The following is a 20,715-nucleotide window of genomic DNA, read 5'->3' on the forward strand; positions in this document are numbered from 1 at the left end:
ACGGGGAGGACTAAAACTGAGTCTGTCACCAGGGTTTCACAGCTGCAGGCTCTGGGTCTCTCCATCAGCAGACTGCTTGGCAGGACAGGTTTGATCTGGGCTGGATCTGGGCAGAAGACTGCATTTCTATCAAGTTAGTTGTAGTACCTGACATACAGGTAATACCTGCTCTGGCACAAGATGTGTCATTGCCATTTCCAGCCTTAGGCAATCTTTGGACATTTGAACCGTACCTGGACATACGTGAATGACACCTATGGCACCAGTGCTCTGCACCGCGTGGCCACTGTGTCCGTAAAACACTCCTGTGAACCTTTCTGTTGGCTTGGCTTTGCTGTCAGAGTCTGGTCTAAGAAGAAATGAGTGCTTTGGCCCCCTGACATTTTTGACAGACTTTTTGGGACAGGTCCTATAGCAATTATGAAGCAGTTCACAACCCACATGTGCATATTTTTAAAGTATAAAATGTTCCAGAAATTCCTGGTGTATTCTCCACAACTTCTACCTTCTGTGCTGCTTTCCTTCTTTTTCTCTTATTTCCGTTCTCTCACCACTTCAGCAAAGATCAAAAGTCATTATATTGTTCTGTTTGATGGATCAAATCCCTCTAGACTAATCTCTGCAATGACATACAGATCTGCAGACATATTTTTCTGTTACAAAACTTAAAAAACATTCAAATATTGTTCTGTATGTTATAATAGTTTTTCCATTTTTAATTGCCTCCAGAATGAAGTTTTACATTTTTCTTTTGAAAACAAAGATTTATTTTATGCCTGAGATGTAAATTAGCAGTGGGCAAAGCAATTCTAAAAAGAGAAAAGGAGAAGGGCTGAACATTTCACCTCCCATCAGAAAATAATGCACCCAAAGTGACCTACAGAGGATGCACGTCCTGAGCTGAGACCCCCCACACCTTCCCACCACTCAGTCCTTGGTGCAGACCCAAACCTACCCACCCACGTAACACTCCAGTTCAAGTGCTCTGGCCCTGGAGAGACTTTGGAGACCAGCATAGAAGCTTTAAACCTCCCATCATTAAACTGATCCTTCCCCTTTGCTTCATTGCCAAAAACATCTGACAGGACTCCAGTGGCACTCTTCTACAGATGCTGTTTCCTGAGCAGGAATGTGCAATGTGGCAAGCCACAGTAGCAGGCAACTGAAGCCCTTTAAACACCTGTGTTTGTCCTCAGAAAGGAGTATGGGGATGAGGGGGCAAGGAGAGACGATGATGTTTGGCAATGAGAGGACTTCCAAGAGTTTTGACAAACACACAGTGGTTTGTAGCCTGCTGGCCAGCACTAGGAGAAAAGGGCAGTAGACTAAGGAAGGAGCTCCCCTGGCCATGGAGGAGAAAAAGCACTGGGTTATCAAACACACGTGGATGTCAGGGAACCATCTGGACCTCTTTCTGCAGTTTGCAGCTTATCTCCAAATATTTAGTGGAATGCTGCTCCCCATGGGTGCAAATGTTTGCTCATCCTCACAGGGAAAACAGTTAACATTAGAAGTATGTTTTGTAATAGTGTATTGTTTACAAACACACTGGCTGGGAAAGCATGAAAGTTGGTTCTGGTTTTAGGTGATTTTGGTTTGTATTTTAGCTCTTTAAAATTAACCATAGTAAACCTGACTGCATCTGAAAGCCAGATATAACAAATTCAAAACCTTAATGTCTGTCTCTAAAAGAAAAGTAATCCTCTGATTTCAGTTCTTTCCTGTAAAATCCTCTGACTGCAATTGCCTCTGACTCCTTCGGTAAAAAGAAGGGTCTGATCCCCCACCACTGCCTGTATGCAGTCCAAGGGACAGTACTGAAGACTATGGCATTTCTCCAAATGTGTATGACCGGCAACAATCTGGTGGGCTGACTTCAGGGAGAGTTTTCCTAGTGGTACATCTATGCCGTAACCTGCCAGGGCAACAGCAAATCTCCCTACACCCTTTTGGTACAGCACACCCATTACACAGCCCCAGACAGATAGTGATAGTACTGTGTTAAAACTACGTATTCCAGAAAAGGCATCGGAGATAGGAAAGGGGTAGTGGCGAATAACAATCATCTTATCCTCTGGCAGAAGCACTGAGCTTTCCTTACCCAAGGAGGGGACCCTCAACCAACACGTTGCTGTCCTCCCAGAAAGGTGTCCTCTGGAGCAGAGCATGGCAGGACCTAGCACATGTCCAACTCTCCTGCCACCCTCTGCCAGCAAAGTGCTGTAAATGGTAAGGTCTTATTGTGCTTTGCACCCAGTCTCCCCTGCAAAGGCTCCAAGCTGTTTATAAGCATAATTTCATCAGGTGTTTGTCCATTTAGGCTAGGAAAACATGGCATAGTCCCTCAAGGAGTTCAGTTTGGATCTGATGAGATATATCAATCATACTGCACTAGTACATAGTCCTCATAGTCTTTCATAAGACCCTTGGCATTGCCAGAACATTGCCTGGTTTACACTAAACCAACATCTCTTCACTCCTTTCTCAGGTACCACATCATTCTTCTATTTTAAAATACCCTGTGAATTGTCTGGATAGGGTTTTCATGCAAGCATATGCTCTTATCTATTGGCTTTGTTCCAGCCTTAGGTGTTAGGTTTTTCTTAGCCTAGCATTGGTCGTGCTACAGAAAGACCTCGCGTATCCCACCCTAAAGGCTGCAGTATTTCAATGTTGTTTGAAGTTATTCTATCTGTAATGCCATTCATCCAGGAATCTGATTAAGGGTACCAGCATATATATATGTACCTGTGTACCAGTTAGGAAAAACCAAACTGGTACATGGGAAGTGGTGGTGTTGGGAATTGGATTTGTAATGTCTAGAGAACCAACAAGTGGATTGGTAATGTGAGGTACCTACAGATTCAGATGCTAACTTCTCATGAGATGGAGTACTTTCGCTGAATGCTGGAAATCAAACCTGCTTATAGAAGAGCTCCTAGTTTTATTGTAGCCTGACCAAACAGAAACTTTTCCCAAACAAGGGGTTACTAGATTTGTCAAAGATGTAAAGGAAACCTGCATTATCCTAGAAGCTGCAATGGATAATCCAACGGTGAGTTCCAGCCTAACACCTAGTGAAGAATCTGGCCTATGCTATAAAGACAAGAGTAGTCTGGTCAGACTATGGATGCTATGCTATGGGCCCACAGCAGGCACTGCCATTTAACAGCGCAATCCTGGGAACCACAAAGTCACACTCTCTGCCTTGGGATGTCTGTGTAGGTTGGCTCTTGATTCCCTCTAAGCATTTAGAAAAAAAAAAAAAAGAGGATCTCAATTACAACCCTCTACTATGAAAAAACCCCAAATTTAATCAAATACATTTGCAGTAAGATGCAGTAAGATTTGTTTCGATCAGGAACAGACTACAGTATGGTTTGGCTGCAAATAAAACCTAACTGCTTTTAACAGCATCCTGCAAAGCTGCTAAGGACCTGTACACAGACAGCAGGATCAATAGAAGCTAAACTTGCATTTCATAGCTGGAATCAGAGCCACTTCACACTGACAAAATAATAAAACAGCAAAAGAACAATGAGACACTCTGGCACATATGTACATTTTCTAAAACCACACATAATGAAGGCTTTAGCAATGCAGAACTCAACCTCCCAGCTCAAAGTTTTATTGGCCATTATTTTGCTGGATTTGGAGTAACGGCTCTGAATGCAGTAAAAGACATTCATTTTTCACAATGTTTTCCCACATAACTGACAAATTTATTATTGTTATAAAAAAAGGACACAATTTTGAAACCCTCAGAGTGCCTGACTTGTAATGGTGCCAAATATGTTTCTCTTTTCGTTAGCATTCAGGGATTACTATGCCCAAACCACCCTCCTCTACTTTTTCCACTTACATAGATGCAGCTGATGTTGGATCACTAGCCACCTCTGTTCTGGTCCAAGGTAATAGCTTAGGACCAGAGTAATCAGATATACTGAGAGGCTGTTTCTAAATTAGAATGGAAACTACTAGGCGTCCCCAACATAGCCTCCCAGTAGCCAATTTCAATATGATGTGAACCCTCTGAAAACCTTGTGGCTATCCCACCTCCCTGGTTGAGAGTTACAGACACTTCTTCAATTTGTACAATGGTTGCAAAATATGTTCAGAAATAGAAAAAATTATCAAGAAATTCACAAGTGTTACCTGGATCTCTGGAATGCATGTATTCTTCAACATGCTTTGCACATCTTCCATCTCCACAGAAAGAAAGTGAATGAAACGGCACCAGGTGGTAACTGTCTGAAGAGGTCACAGGCAAAAAAAAATGGACAGAAATTAACAGGGCATTAAGGTATTTGGCTACTCAAATTTTGCTTCTCGCAGGGAGAAGTACTGTCCTCTTTCCATATTGCAACCCTTATGAAGACAGCAGGAACTTGAAGTCAGAGACCCCCTGCTTTCTCCTGGGCTACTCAGCTCTTTGGACTTCAGCCCAATGACCCAGATCTCAACATCACATCATTCTGAAAATGTCTTTGGTATCTTGTCTTTCCCTTTCATGAGGTCACTTTGAGGTGACATAAATGACAAGACACAAATATGGTTCCCCTCAGCTGGACATGCTTAAACTTCCCTACTGGAAGAAGACTTCTTCAGGAAGGTTGGACCCTTTTCTTTCCCTGACTTCACTGGATACTTCCTCCCTCTGCCATCTCTCATCCTGTCCACCCACCTGCTCAGCACAAACCTGTCTCCTCTGTCCACAGCTGTCTCTTCTCTCAGAGATCCATCCTGGAGTTCACCACAGCCAGTGACACCAGGGAACGAGATGTGGTAGCCATTCCTATCATCCTCTGCTAGCCCCTTGAGTAACTCTTGCACCAGTTGTACCCATCCTCTGGGGCAGCCAGGTTTCAGCAGGCAATGGTATCACAGCAAGTGCCATTCATCCAGTCACACCACGCATCACATTTCACCTTACAGAGCCTGTGGTAAGGATTTGTCATCTCCATTTCCACTTAGCTTCTCATCCACCTTCATGGTAGCCCTTGCTCTTTGTTTTCTTTCTTTGTCATACTCAGACCTAGCCCCTGTGATGCAGGCTTAGATACTTCTCCTCTCACCACAGCCAGCTAGGAATTTGATATAGCCTAAATCAAATCAGCTGTCTGTGCTTTCTCTGCAGTAAATGGAGAGAGACAGCTCCAGAGGGCTGTTCATCCTACTGTATTCAGGCACGCCAGGGAGTGGGGAAATGTATCACCTTACAGAGACCGGGAGATCAGGCAGCAAGCTCTAAGATGAGAAGCTGAACATTCAGATGGCTACAGTTCATCAGTGCTACGCTCAGAGCACAAATAATAAAGATGTGAAAGACAGATGCTAACTGACGGATTGAGAGCTTCACTCCTTTGGAAGCCCAGATGTCCTCTCCTCTCCATTATCACTTTCAAGCTGAGTGATGGGGATGGTGACTTCTGGTGTCCCCAGGAGGCTGTGAAAACCATAAGGGCATATTTGGCACTGGTCTGCAGGGCTGACATCAGCTTTGTCCAACACCATGCTCAGTGGTAGGTTATGGTTGGGGTCAACAGCCACAAATGTTTCTTTCAAACTTCTTTTCAGACTCTGCATCAAGGTTAAGCCTCGTTCTCCAGGATCCACATCAGCCGCCATTTAAGGCAAGGAAAACAAAGGAAATGGTTCCTTTGAAACTACTAACGATTGAAGCCTTTTAATTCTTTTCCTGTTTGCCATTAATTTCTGCCCCCGTGAGTCTCAGAGCTTGCTGCTTTATCTTTCTAAGCCTTAGAAGCCTTGTTTTCCTCAAGGACACCTTGGATCTATGAACATGTATTTCTTTGTTCACCATGCCCTTCCAATTTTTTTTCAGAATCAGGAAGTCATTACAGCACCAGTTGATTCTCTCTCCTTGCCAAGTCAACCTTGAGTTTGTAAAGTGTTTTCTGCGTGCAGGGAATCCTTTCTTGATAATTTTCCAAGTAATACAGAAAGAAATCTCATATTCTTACAGAAACATAGCATTAATAAAAAGAGATAAATCTAGATTGATCTCTAGTTTCCCCACCCCAATCTTGAAAACAACGAAAAAAATGTCTTCATTCAGTGAAAAGATTGTCTCCTTTGTAAAGCAACACATGCACCTTTTCTCAAGCCTGTTTCTCCTTAATAGTTTCATACATACTTTCCTCCTCACCTCAGTTCTTCTCTCTGCTCATTATCATTAGAAGTCCTGTTCTTACCAGATATGTAAATGGGAATCTTGAAGACTTTACTGATGCCCACAGCTATAGTCTCATTTTTCCTGTATGTCCTTCCTTCTGAGTCCAACCTAAGCAATACACGGTCAAGTCAGAGGCTGCATATCTTTATTGACAGCGAGTCATACTTATAAACGCAAAAAAGTTCAATCTCTTCTCCTGATTTCACAAGTCGATCTAAATGGATGTTGCTTCAGTCTAGGATATATCCTGATAACAGAGTTAAAATTTATTTCAGGTCTCTTAATTCGCCTTGACAATTTGTAGAGCTTTTCAGGTAGGCATTGTCCAAAATAGAGTTCAAAACATTTCTCCCCAGTTGTTGTGACAAACCCCAAACAAATCAATAAATGCCTAGCCCGCTCAGCAAACACGGAAAAGAGCCTGTATGGCAGACCACCAAAATATGTTATCACACTATCCATACTGGCAGGGGAAAAATAAGTACTGAAGTAAAGAACTAGTGCTAGGCTGAGTTGCTATACTTCATTGTTAGTAAAATCATGCTGCCACTCATAAAGTGGACGAAAGAAAGGCCACCCTCAGCTCCTCGCTGGTGTGCTGTGGAAGGCAACAGTAAAGCAAAGGGAAGAGCCTGGGCACATGCATGAGAGCGATGGGATCCCACCAGACTAGACCTAGAAGGGTGAGGCGTTTCCTGCTGGGGGCTGCGTGTGATCCCATCAGCTTGTCAACACAACACAGGTTCTCATGTGGATGAAGCCACAGACATTCTTGGGGCTTTTTTGAGCTACTCCTCAGTGTGCTGAGGAGAGCAAGGCACAATATGAGCAGCAGCTTACATTTGAAACCTGTCTTGGTCTTCCTGCTACACTGAGGTGCAGCAAGGCAGTGCAACCTGTGTGAAAGATCTTCATTTGACAAAACCAGCGGAAGAAGATAGAAATCAGGAAGAGAAGCAGAGTCCTTTGGCTCTCCTTCCAGTTTAGTCCATTTCAGAAGCACAGGCAGAAGCCCAGCCTGAGGTTTAGCTAGGAAGGTCACAGGCAAATATTTGCCCATTTGTGGCATCTGTTTGCACGCAGGTCATCCTCTGAAAATGACAAAACTGTTCTTCATGATGAAAAAAGCACAAAAACTCTCAGGAATCTGAGAGTTGCTGAGAGCTTTCAAATCCCTTCAGCCACACTGCCTGGAGTTGCAGCAAGCATCGGTCCTCAGGGTTTTTTCACAGTGGGATTTTCTTCAGTGGTACCTTCCCACCAAAGGGTAACTCACTGTGTCTCCTGTTCTCGTAGCACAATGTAGAGGGCCAGACGGTTGTCATCACATCAGGCCAGTAGTGGTCCTCAAGACCAAGAATCTCAGAAAAAACATTACAGATGATCAGTTTATGATAGCTGATCCTGTTTCTCAGCAGGAGTACAACCCATGAGAAAGGGCACCCCAAACAATTGGCAGCAAAGCTTTTAAGCTACACCCCAACTTATATGCACATTCCAGATATGTAACTGGAAGAACTAAGCTAAGCGAGTTTAAGCGAGTTTTTTAGAGCATCACTTCTGTTCTACTGGGATGATTTCTCTGACTTGCTGCTTGTACCAACTCTACAGATCTTAGCAGCAGCAAGAGGGAGATAATCAGAGAAAGATCACCAAAACCGAGCTAAAACAGGTCTTAATTTTAGAATCTGCTAGTGAGAAACAAAAGTTATACAGCATGTTGTAATGCTGGTAATCACTGCTTTTCAGCAGTATTACACTTCCATTTCTAGATCTTGCTCTGGATATTCAGGGATTCTTGAGAGAACTAGCAGGTTTCAGACTGAGTAGCAATTAGGTATTTAACGGTGCAGGATAAATGTACATAATTACACAACTCTGCATTTTAGTATATCAGTATTATTAACACCTATAGAATACAAACATTTCTATGTCACCATGTAGGATGACTCATTTAGTCTGGAATTCAAATGCATTCAACTCCAGGGCAAAACAACACTGCTGTTTGACTACGTGTAATCGCAGGTCAAGAAGCAAAGAAGAATATCACATTCAATTAATACTTCTTACAGCCTTAAAGCTGCAGAGTAGAATTCAGTCACTTAGCTGGAGGGAGCACTATTACTCTTATGAAAAAAAGATGGGAAATTTCCTCATTACAAATATAGCTAATTAAAAGATGAATTTTCCATCGTTCAATAAATTCCAAGATACCAACAACTAGATTTGATTCAAGAAAAAAAACCCCAACCAACAAACAACAAACCTTTTAAAACAGCTTTTCAAAGTCAAAACTTCCGAATATTTCATGAAACAGAATTCTCTATAAATATTTAATTTGAATGCTTTTCAGAATGCCCCAAATGACTGTTCGGATAAAATCATTATATTTTGACTTTTACATAAATGAATGGAATATATACATCTGAATGAATGAAAATGTCAATGAAGCCAATACATGTTTCTGTGAAACATTTCAATTTGCCACCTAAACACTACAACAGAAAGTTATCCACCAGGTAGATGTACAAGCAGCATCAGGAAAAGGGATTTTCTGTAACACGATTTGGACCATTATTTAATGGAAAAAAGTATTATGAACTTAGAAATATCAGTCAGACACACTTCACCAAAAGGCAGTGAAAACTAGGTCACATGTTTGTGCCCTTCAAAAATTCCTTCCTTGTGTCTCCTCCTGAGTATTCTTTGAGGTGAAGAGCAGGTGTAGAAAGGTTACAGCTTTCCCAACAAGCTGGGCTTAAGCCTGAATCCACATGATTTATGAGAGCCAAGACTCACAGGCCAAAAAAAGTTTGCCTGGCAAATAAGGGCTGGACACCTCATCTTTCCCTCTCCTAGAGCTCTCATTCCAACTCACAACATCAATATTAAGTCAAAAGTTGAGAAAGACAAAATCAGATCAGTTTCAAAGACTTGTGGACACAAAGGTTGTGGAGGAAATTGCCAACCCTGGAAAAGAAGCAGCCTATATGAAATTAAATTTAAAAAGGTGACCACAATCTATTGATCTGATCTGCCAGGATAAAACACTAACCATAAGACCCTGCCATCACATCAGCCACAACCATTATACTGATAAAAAACCCAGGAAGATAGTAAAGTAATCTCACAAAAGGAGAAAGAAAATAACCCAGGGAGATTTAGAACAGCATTTGCCCCAAACATGTTTTCTTAAAATATTTTGCCACAGACAGAAGGACTTCACTTAATAGAGCTTTTCTTCCTTTTCTTGGGCAAATATTTGTAAATCAGACAGGAAAATGGCCAGTAACAGTCTGTTGCAGATTTGATGGAATCTTTTAGTTGTATACTATGTGACCCTTGCTACCATGTGAAGGTGATGTCCATCAGGGTAGCTGGGATCACAACACAATAAATCATAGAGATTTTTAATAAATTAATCTCTCCTGGGGCTTCCCCTGTCCTCTGCCTAGTCATCCATCTTTCTGCAATTTATGGGATAACACAACCCAATTCTACATGTAACGCCAAACAGCAGCAGTGTATAAATCAACCTGGTAAAGCTTCTCTCCTTCTTGTTCTAAATGAGCTGCCCAACCTACAGCCCAAGAATGGGGACTTTTTCATTGTTTCCTCTTCTCCCATCTTACCAACATGGAAATAAGAGCTCTGTGACAAAGGATATGGGGAATTTTCAGTTTTGCCAGGGAACAGAAAGGACTTAGTTGAAGCCCTGAAAAGTCCTGAGGCACCCATTTACTGTCATGAGGTTATTTAACTTTTTCTGGGATTTTATGGTCATTTTTTAACTTTAAAAATTATAACTTCTAACTAAAGCGTTTGTCGTTATGAACAGATAAAACCAGTCCCAATATATTTTCCAAATTTATCTCAAATAGTTCTTGATTACTTCTAATGAGTTAGGTTCTAGGAAAATCCACACAGTTTATAAGGCATACAACTGGCAAAGCCACAGCCCAAATAATACGTATAATCCTACACCAACCACAGCACTGTGCAGTCCCAGAGTGACCGAGTGTGTTTGCATGTACCTACACCCACAGGACAGAAGTACTGCCGTATCAATACTCTTTCCACACGGACCACATTCAAATGCGTGGCTGATGGCTAACACGCAGGGGCCATGTCCTGGTTTCTCTTTCAGAGCCCTCCTGAGAAATGCCCATGTGATGGTGCTCAGGGTGCCTCACGAGCTCAGGGCACCTTGAGCAGAGCACCCAGCGAGAGCTGGACACCTTTTTACTCTGACAGATGCCACCTATTCTACAAGTACTTGTCGTACACATGAACAAAAATAAAGCTGTTGAGTTTCCTAACGGAAGCCACCAAGGAAAAAATATAGAGGACTCAAGAGCTGTGAGGTCATGGAGAGACACCCTTCAGCAGCTTCTCACACAGGCAGTCCTTCCATAGGTCTGCAATGCCCAGAAGAGATCTACAAATACAGCACCCAAAAAGAGGGTGGAAATGTTGCCCAGTGCAGGGCATCCAGTGAGACACAAGGTCAGGAACATCGGCAGCAGTGCAGTGATGAAGGGTATTGAATAGGAGAAGTTTCAGCTTAATACTCGGCCTATGAGGGAATTCCGGGAAGGATGGCAGAGTTTAAACAGCAAACATGCAAAAAAAAAAAGCTCAGTTTGGGGAAGCCAATGATGGCACAGGAGTGGGACAAATGAGAGATGCAGTTTTCTATAGCTCTTAAAGCAGATCAAGCCTTTCAGCTTATATGTTTTTCTGAGCCCTCACACAATTTCTCAAAGACATTTCTGTGGCAGTTTTTTCCCAAATGAAAGCTGAGCGAGAATTTGGCCTAACCGAATCTGCAATTAAAAAAGCCATGAAACCACAACAGGAGAAACTGCTTTTGGAAGGATTGACAAGCAGCTTCGATACTGATGCCAAGGTAAGAAAGATCATTCAAATATACTTGATGAAAATTAAATATAATTCCAGCTGTTGCCATTTCAGTGTGATGTAATCCAGTACTCCCAGAAAAGTCCACATGAATTCAATCCAGATGTGATTAACATGCCCCAAGGGTTGGACTTGGGACAAATCTGTCTCATAGGCAACACACCTTCTCAAGCTATCTCCATACTATAAATATAACTTGCTTTATATTTAAAAGTAATTTAATAAAATAAATATGAATCTGCCTCTAACTCTCAAACTAGAAGTCAACTATTTCTCAGACAGAGCTTGTTCTGGAGTGCCAAGGAAAACCTTGTGATAAAAGGAAACTTTCTTTAGTGCCAAATTATTTAGGAGTTCTCTCTACCTTCTCCCTGGGACCTTTGAGACATGATGACAACCTCAGCATGCCAGGGGCGGGCAAAGCTCAGCTTCAGACCTCACACTTTTCGTCTGGAAGGAGTTGAGTCATTTTGTTCAGAGCAAGTGCTTGTTTCACCAATGCAGGCCCGGTAGCAATAGTATTGAAAGAGCAACTTCATTTAGATTGCCAGTTATTAAGGGATTAATTTTGGCCCCTGAACTACATGACTGCTTCTAGAGAAAAATTTTGGCTGGTGCTGGCTCTTACTGTCATGAAGAAATCTGTGACTACTCGATCACACGAAGTGCTGGGTGTCATCAGATACAATGGAAGGACTTGGGGAGCAGGCTGTTTCTAAGATCAGGCTCTCTGTAGTTGTGCACATCTCCCTGGGTTATGCTCAAATTAAATTTTCTAGGTGGAACTTCCATTAGAATCCTGCTTTCTGCTTGTTTCTACTGCAAGGCTTATTGCTCAAGGGATCAACATATCCAGTCAGCAGACCTACTCCTAACCTGGTTAGCTGCAGCAGTAGCCATTATGAATCAGCTGAAATTTTCAGTGGAAATTTCTATCACGTTTCTAAAATAGGTGGAAAAAGCTACAGGCATGTGTTTACAGTGTTCACATTTGCATTCAAGTGATTCAGCTTCCACCATCGTGAATTTTCTGCTTACATCTTCAGATCTGGAATGGAGTTCACACAGGTCACCTATGCTGAAGCCAGGTAGCCAGCCTGCCAGAACCAGAAATGAGAACAGGCTTCAACGATGATGACACAACACAACTGAATCTTGACCTCAGGGCAACAAATTTTTCTGGTACAGCTAGAGATTTGTGAAATGAGCAATTGCGCAAGAGTTCTCAGAAGTCAAAGGAGGTTAAAGGAAAACCAGTGGTATCTTCCAGAAATACATCAACCCTGTACCCTTGCTGGGATGCCAAACAAGAACTTTGACATCAGCTAATATCCGCTTGTGCAGCTGGACTCAGACTTCTGAATTTCTTCATCACCCATTGAGGGGTTTGCCTTTAGGATTTGGGGGAATGAGATTGTGGGTAGGTGTGAGTGTGTGTGTGTGATGAATGCAAGGAAAAGACAGAGGGGATCATTTCCAAGAAGTGAAAGATGTACCTTTTTTTTTTTTTAACTAATATAATATTTAATTTTCTAATAGTTACAGTGCTTTCTGCTTGTTTTTCTCATATTAGTGGAGTACTGAAGCATCACCACTTTGGCACTGAAAATCTCTTCAGAATGAAGTGGTGATGGTGAACGTGTTGCCCATGATTTCAGTTTGCCCCTCTGAACACTTGTTATTCCAAGCTCCATTATCCATTTGGCTTTGAATATTTCCACTTTCTGCATCCCCTCCTAACGCAATTTTGTAAGTGTCTGCAAAATAAGTATCCCCAGATGTGTCTGAGACATGTCAAGAAAGCTCATGTAGGTTTGCTCAGGTTTAGGTGTGTCTATTTGTTGACTGAGAACAGTAACAAAATCAGAGCTCACCTTCAAGTCACCAAGCAGCTCAGACTCATGATTTTATCAGGTCTCTGTCATGACACTCCGTCACTGACAGAATGAAGAGCCCAACTCCACGCAGCTGCTGCTTGTACAGAAGGTGTTTCATACCTTCGAACAGTTTAGTCTCCCTCTTCATACTTTTCCTCTCCCTCCCCGAAGACTCCTGTGAGCTCTACAAGCTGCTACATGAGTATTTCTCTCACCAGTTCCAATGTTTCCCTGGGGTAGTTTCCCGAGTCCTACATCAGTGAGGTCTAGCAGGCTCTAACAGCTGCCGTTCAAGCAAGGATGCGTTTGAAGACTGTATCCCTTCAATTACACCATTTCAGAGCAAGCAGAGACAGCATCACTTCATAGATCCCCCACATGCAACGTGATAGATGAACTGACCCGAGCGACTCTTTCTCTTGGCTTCTAGTCAAACTCTGGCTTTGCTTATTTCAACGATCGTTTGAGCTGCAGCTACCTCAAAGGACATTGTGCTGGCAGCAAAGTCCTCTCCAGTTTACACCTGAATCCTGGTTCTCCATTTCCCATCACTAAGGAAGGCCTTTGAATCACTCTGTCTCCTCTGGAGAGTTGCAGGCATGCCTGTGATTTTCCAACTGCAGGATGTTCTGAACAGAGAAATTTCAAGAGACACACAGAAATAAGAAAGTGCTGATTTGCAGGTACTCTGCAGCAGGAAATGTGGGAGCATTTCTTCAACTGAAATGTCTCTCTCTTACTTCAGGATGAACAGGTCATTTTAAATACCACATTATGAGCCCGTGTGTATGACACAAATTCCTTCCTGATCGCCAGGGCTGTGGCTACCTGCTCACCGCTCTGCTACAAGCCACAGATGTTTCCCAGATGTCGTTATTCTGTGGAAGACCCTTTTCCCACCCCGATGCCTGTGAGATCAAGCCCCAAACCAGGCTGTTCCTATAGACCCTCATCCTGAAAAAAGTGCACTGGGGAAGTGGGTATACAGTTTTGATTTTAAAGAGCCTTGTTTAGGACATTCCATTACCATACACCTAATGTTATCAGTATCTTGCTATAATTTCAAAGTAAATGCATACAGAATGAATAAAACCACTGTAAACAATCAGATGTCTGGCACCGTCATATCTAAATAGTTTCTTGAAATTACTTGAAAACCAAGCAATTTTTGTTTTTCCATGAAATACACAATATTTGGCTTTTCTTCTGAATTTCAAACAAATGTATTAGAAATAATGGAATTCACAGTGAAGTTGATATTTCGGTTCCTAAGAAAACTAGGTTTTAAGTTTTGGATCTCTGTTTTGCTTTGTTTTCTGGTAAGATCAGGTACTATTTAGATAAGGTACAGGTACTATTTAGATAAGGTACTGGATAATAAATAATTTTTGCCAAAATAAATAGTTAATATAACAGTAGTTGAGCAATTAATGACTGTGAGGCCTTTGAAGGTAACTGAACTTTATAGATTAATCTCTAAGCAAAGTAACAGTAAAAACCCAAAGAGAACATAAACCCATTTTTATCCCTTCAACTGTTCAACTTTCCAGAAATATTGCAAAATTAGTACTACCCAGTTCTTTAGAATTAGTAAAACCAGACTTTTGCAAAAATCTCTAGACTATAAAAATATTTCCTTTCATGTTCTCTTGGGCAGAACTTATATTAATGAAGTGAAATACCAGTTCCTGTTTTAATAGAGATCCTTTCAAATAGGCATTGTTTCTTCAAACTGGAAAAAAAGGTTCCGGCTTATTTTTCCATTTTTCGTTTTCATATCTCTATACAAGAATGTATGTATAAAGAAGAGTGAGCAAGAAAAAAAAAGGGGAAAATGGGGCTTAAAATAGTTTTTCAACTACAAAATGAATTCTTCTGAGAGAAGGGTAACTTTTTGTGGAGTCTCAATAGAAATACCTGAAGATATAGAAAGGAAATTTGTTTTTACATAACTTCTTTTTATATATATATAAAAAAAAGCTATAGTCCAACATGTTGCACAGAAGAACACGAAATGTTTTCATTTCACCCTGTTAAATGCTTTTTCGCATTCTTTGTAAGATTCCCTACGTAGGCCATCACTGGAAATGGCTCCTTAAACGTAAGGTGGGCTATGTGAAATAAAAGTTCTGCCCTGTAAGAGCAAGAATATTAAAGCCTATGGCACACACACTGCTCAGCTCCAACTGCCACAAACAGAGAGGTAAGAGGGTTCTAACGTGGGGCACGCTAGAGCTGGGAGTATGGATTGGCATGAAGGAAAGCGGTGGCATATGATAGTAAGAAGGGCGTTTTAGGAAAATGCTTGGAATCTGCCAAAAATGAGAATATAAGTTAAGGAAACAGTCACAAAGAAAGCTAGCTGGTCAGAAGCCAGGTAGCACCCGGTGTGAGGAGGGATGTGAGAAGGTGTGGAGACTTTGCCTACACTAGCACCAGCAGTACCCAGTCCCACGTGTGCCTTGGCTAAGCTCAACCTTTAAACAAAGGTTGCATCCGCTCTTGGAAGCACGGTGGCTTCTGACAGAAGACCAAAGCACCTTTTGAATCGTGTGGTGTAAGGTGCGGGGAGCCTGTTGTGACTGCAGCAGTGGCTGGCTTTGCACAACCACCGCTCAAAGCAGGCACAAGAAGGGCGCAGAGGCACCTTTGCCCTGGAGAGGCATAACAGCACCGGTATTTACTGAGGCAGTAATGGGGTGCTGCCCAAGGAGACCTGACAAATGGTTAAAAATTACTATTTCAGACACAGGTGTTTCCACAGAATTCCTGAAAACTTAAGCCACCATGTTTCACTACGTGCTTATTTTCTTCCAACCTTTAGAGCCAAACAACTTTTCTGCCTGAGATTTTATAAAAATTGCTACAGATCAGAAGATGTGGTAAAGGTCATGGGTTTTTGTGGTGGTTTTTTTTTTTTTTCTTTCAGCAAACCTTCACAGTCATTTTTCTTCAGCTGTGGAACACTGTAATATTAAGCAATGCAGTCCTGCATATCATGATGGTTGCATTTTTTTACTTAATCTTTGAAGCCTGTTATTTTCTTCACTAAAAGGCCAAGAGATGCAATTTCTTTAAAGACAACTGTTTCCATCACTACAATATAATTTGGTCAGCCAGAGACCTAGCCCTACAAGGCTGCCCTTAACAAACACCATTTGTATGAATAATTTGGAGGCTCATACTAAGAGATCATAATAGTATATTTACCCAGTGACTATTGCTCTAATGTGTATTTACAAGAGCCATGAGAAAGAGAACTCCAATTTGAGCTGTTACATAAACCTGTTTTCCTCACGTGGACGTCCAAGTGGGATTGTGATTACAGCCAGCACTGTTCAAAAGAGATGTTTGAAGCAGCACTTCAGCGGTCAGCGCTGGGACTTCAGGCTATTATGTTATTGTCAGGCTAAGAACTGACCTAGCATTGCTTTATAACCTAGCTACAACTTTCTGGAAAAACAAGAAATGCTCTTGATTATACTTCATATAAGAAAAGGAAATTGAACGGGATATGCTTGGACATTGCAGATACATTTATTGCTGTTTATCAATTTTATGTTTCTAAATTTGTCTCCTCAGAGAGAATTTCTCTGCTTTAAAACTGCTCCTCTCAAAATGATTTATAACCTTCATCTTCAATGATGGCAAGATCTTTAAAAGATCTGAGACTTGAATTAGAAACCAGCCATCATTGAAACATGGCTATTCCATGGGGAATGTTGTGTGATACTGTTTGAAGCATACACTTGGACCTTCCATGATTTACATTACCTAGATATATGCTGGATGGTGGAAGAGTTTGAGAAAGACAGTAATTGTTATTTTTCTTCAGAAATGAGTAAATGCTGGGATTGCAAAGGTCTGCTTCAGAATAAGTACAGGGCATTTGACTCCAACTTAGTCTAAAAGCACTGTGATCCATCCTCACATCTCTCATCCCCTGGAACTATACCTTGCAATCCAGTTACAGCCAGGACTCTTTACACAAGCTGTTCATATTGGAGATTACCAAAAAGTTCTCCAGAACAAGCTCTGTCATTAGACTATACCAAATTGGTCATAAAAAAATTGGTCAGAGAAAAACGCCAGTTCTGACAAAATCATCATCAAGGTTTCTCACATGAGATTTCTTGACTTCTAGAGCAGAATTCTTTGTTGATTTTCAGAGAATTCATCCAAGACGCAAGAGGACAGGAACTTTACCATGGGTCTTCCTCATGACTAGTCTAACAAGCCATTCTTCATCTGAAGAAGAGGATAAAGGGATGCTGGTTTCTCCTTTGTGACCATAAAAAGCAATAACATATTTAAATATTCACCAGTGCAAGTACAGATGTGACTCAAAGACTGCCAATACAATGAGTTTCTGGTGAAAGCTTAAAGCAAAGACCTTGGAATACCTAGCACAGGCCTCAGATTTCAAGAAAGTTCGAGACTGAGGAAATTCACATGACTGATTCCTAGTAATTACACACTTGAGAATGAGACCTAGGTTCGTGAGTGGTGTGACCTAAAGTAGGTCTGAATACAAAAGAAGGAGATCCTGATATACTGGAAAGGCAGAAATCCCTTTCCATGACCTTTGTCATTTAGGGTTCACTTTAGCAGGTTCTTCTTAAGTCTTTAAGTCATTGGCCGAACTTCATTCTTACTTGTGAAGTAAGAAGGACCACAGGAGACAAACTGATGTGATTAGAATCTAGTGAACCCTGGGTATAACGTAAAACCCCCTAATTAGTCACCTTTTTCCATTCCGCTTATTCCCTCTTCTGTAACTTTCTTCTCCATTGTTTACTTGCTTTAAAGACCTGATGTGTTCTCAAAGTTCTCTAGCAGCTACCTTTTACTTTTCTTACTTCTGTAACGTATTTACCTTCGCCAATATTGCCAAAACAGACACCACCAGAGAGATGGCACTATGGAGAAGTGAGCCATGAAACTAAGTCAAAAGAGCAGGTGCTAGAGATCATCCTCCTCCAGCAAAGAGGATTAGCAAGAAATTCCCACAAATAAAGGCTTTTCCCGGTCCTCCATCTACTTTTTGAAGGGATTATCAATGAATTATTATATAATTCAGCCCTGAAGGTATTGACTCCACTAACTAGGAATCATCACATTATTACTGTGCTAATTGTGTCTTCCATTATGACAGCTATAAAATAATTTTATATAGTCTCCACTGTATTTCAGCATTATGCCATTTTTGGTAAGCCGGCTGGATAACCAAAATGGGAATTTGAACAGCACTTGAGACTTACCATAACAGAGATAATTAGAAGACAGTATATGTTTCATAAAGGAAAATTTCTCTCTTCGCACATCTAGCATATCACCATACACTTCAACAAAGGCTACACATAAAGACCCAAACCTCACGTTTAGAAAGACAGGCAGTATGTCCTTTTTTACAATCCACCCTTTTTTCTCACAGAAATAGCACAAAGTGCTTCCGAGACACTGCAATAGCCTCACTGCTGAAAAGCCCAGCACAGCAGATTAAAAGGAAAGCGATGCGGAGGCAGCGATGTCTTGTACCACCCAGGGAGATCCTGGGTACACATCAAATGAGCCCAGCCTTCAGTGCTCGGGGGTGCTGAGATTTTAAAGAGGTTTCCAGTCAAGGAGAAAGAGGAGTGTCCATTTTAAGCAAAGTGCCACATTCCACATGTGTCAGGTGAGGTAAATTCCCAGATTTCAAGGAGCCGGCTGCCCCAGAAGCAGTTAAGGTATTTCAAGAGACAAAATCCTTTCTCCACGCTGCATTTAAACCACAATTAGCTGAGAGACTGACCTCTGTTCTCACAGTCCTTGCTACCAGCAGCACAGCAGAGAGCATACAAGGTAATGCAGGAAACCAGCCTTGTCACAGCATACCTGGAACAGGAGTGCTGGAAGTCATTTATTTCAAAGAATCACAGAACACCAGGTTGGAAGGGACCTCAAGGATCATCTGGTCCAACCTTTCCTGGAAAAAGCTCAGTCTAGACAAGATGGCCCAGCACCCTGTCCAGCCAAATCTTAAAAGTACCCCATGTTGTGGAATCCACCTCTTCCCTGGGGACACTGTTCCAGGGGTTGATCTCATTGTGAAAAAATTTCCACTCCAGTTGGAATCTCCCCAGGAGTTACTTGTACTCATTACCGCTCACTTTTCCTTATGAGTCCTTCTAGAAAGGGAGGCTCCATCCTCTTTGCAGCCACCCTTTGAATACTGGAACATGATGATAAGGTCTCCCCCAAGCTGCCTTTTGTCAAGGCTGAGCAAACCCGGCTCTCTCAGCCCTTCCCCACATGGCTTCCTGCTCCTCTGATCATCTCTGTGGCCCTTCTCCGGACCCTCTCCAGCCTGTCCACATCTTTTTTGCACAGCAGGGACCAAAACTGAACCTGGCATTCCAGGTGTGACCTGGCAAGCACTGAGCAGAGTGGGATAATGGCTTTTTATCTCTGCTGGCGATGCCCTTGATGATGCAGCCCAGCATCCTGCTGGCTTTCCTTGCTGCAGCAGCACGCTGTTCACTCGCATCGAGCTTGTGTCCACCAGGACCCCCCAGTCCCCTTCCACAGAGCTGCTCCCAGGCCTCAGTCACTTATTAGCCACAGGTCTAAACCCTGGCTCTCTGAGAAGATTGACTTTTTGGCATACAGTCAGAGCCGTGCCCAGGCTCCGGCTCAACTTCCTCCCTGGCCTCCCATAGTGTCCCCGCAACCACCTGCTGTGCAGAACTCGGCCACAGCTCCTCTGCACGCATAAATGCATGCACAGGTGAGAAGTAAGGTGTACGTGAATATCATCAGACCTGGCTTGCTGCCCTGTGGCAACGTGATGCTCTGCCAGCTGAGACACCAGACTGCAGCAAGGCTGGGAAAAATCACCCTGTGTGCATCCTCCAGGACCACAGGGAAACCCAGCCCTGCTGGCAAGACAAATGACAAAGCACAGGTCTCGGGATCCTCATTTCTACACACAGAGCTGGGATGGCTTTGCAGCATTATGTCCAGTAAATAAAAATAGGAACACTACTGATCTCAGATCTAAGAGCCATGAGGATGCTTGATAGAAATATTTTTTCCCTTGTCTCAGGAGCGTGTAAAAGATAAGAAGGGTAAGTGCCTCCAGACCCCCACTGACATATAAGTAGGGATGTAACAAGTGTATCCATCTATCAAAACTACCAACTTTTTCTTTACAAAACCAAACCAAATACCTTCTGAAGGCAAAATAAAGCCTACCTAATTCAGTAAGACTATCTAAAGGAGACTGATGTTTCAGGGTGGCACAGAGCCACCTTGCCTGACTTCAAAATAAAGCTGTTGACCTAAGGTGGCAGAGACTCTGGCTCTTTCATTCTGAGTACACATATGATCTTCTAAACAATATTTTCTGGTTCTCACTCATGATTAATGCACCTGACGCAAAATATCACTGAGAAAATATTTGTGGCCAAAACTATCTGTCACCTGAACATCCCACTTGAGAGACATCACAGGTCAGTTCAAAGTCAGATGTTTTACAGCAATCTTTCTTTAAACTCATTGTATCACACAGACTCTGATTATCCATCAGCAATTCTGTTATCTGTGCAAGCACACACACACAACTTCTGCGTTCCTCCTCACCTCAAAGTCAAAGGCTTCAGGAAGAAGCTGATTTTTTGTCAGAAAGATGTGGTTTCTCACAGGCGATGTTCAGGCGGGAACCAAACAGTAGGAAAGCTG

General features: G+C 42.1%; 1 protein-coding gene across 1 annotated transcript in view; it reads right to left on the reverse strand.

Moving 5' to 3' along the window:
• The window catches only part of LOC308060824 (uncharacterized protein), a 104,062-nt gene that overhangs the window by 13,992 nt on the left and 69,355 nt on the right, over window positions 1-20,715 (reverse strand). Inside the window, exon 2 of the mRNA XM_080379986.1 lies at window positions 4,156-4,251. Within this exon, the coding sequence (XP_080236112.1) occupies window positions 4,156-4,251 (96 nt within the window). The remainder of the gene's footprint in view (window positions 1-4,155; window positions 4,252-20,715) is intronic.

This window comes from Falco punctatus, assembly GCF_963210335.1.
Source record: "Falco punctatus genome assembly, chromosome: 3".
Taxonomy (NCBI): domain Eukaryota; kingdom Metazoa; phylum Chordata; class Aves; order Falconiformes; family Falconidae; genus Falco; species Falco punctatus.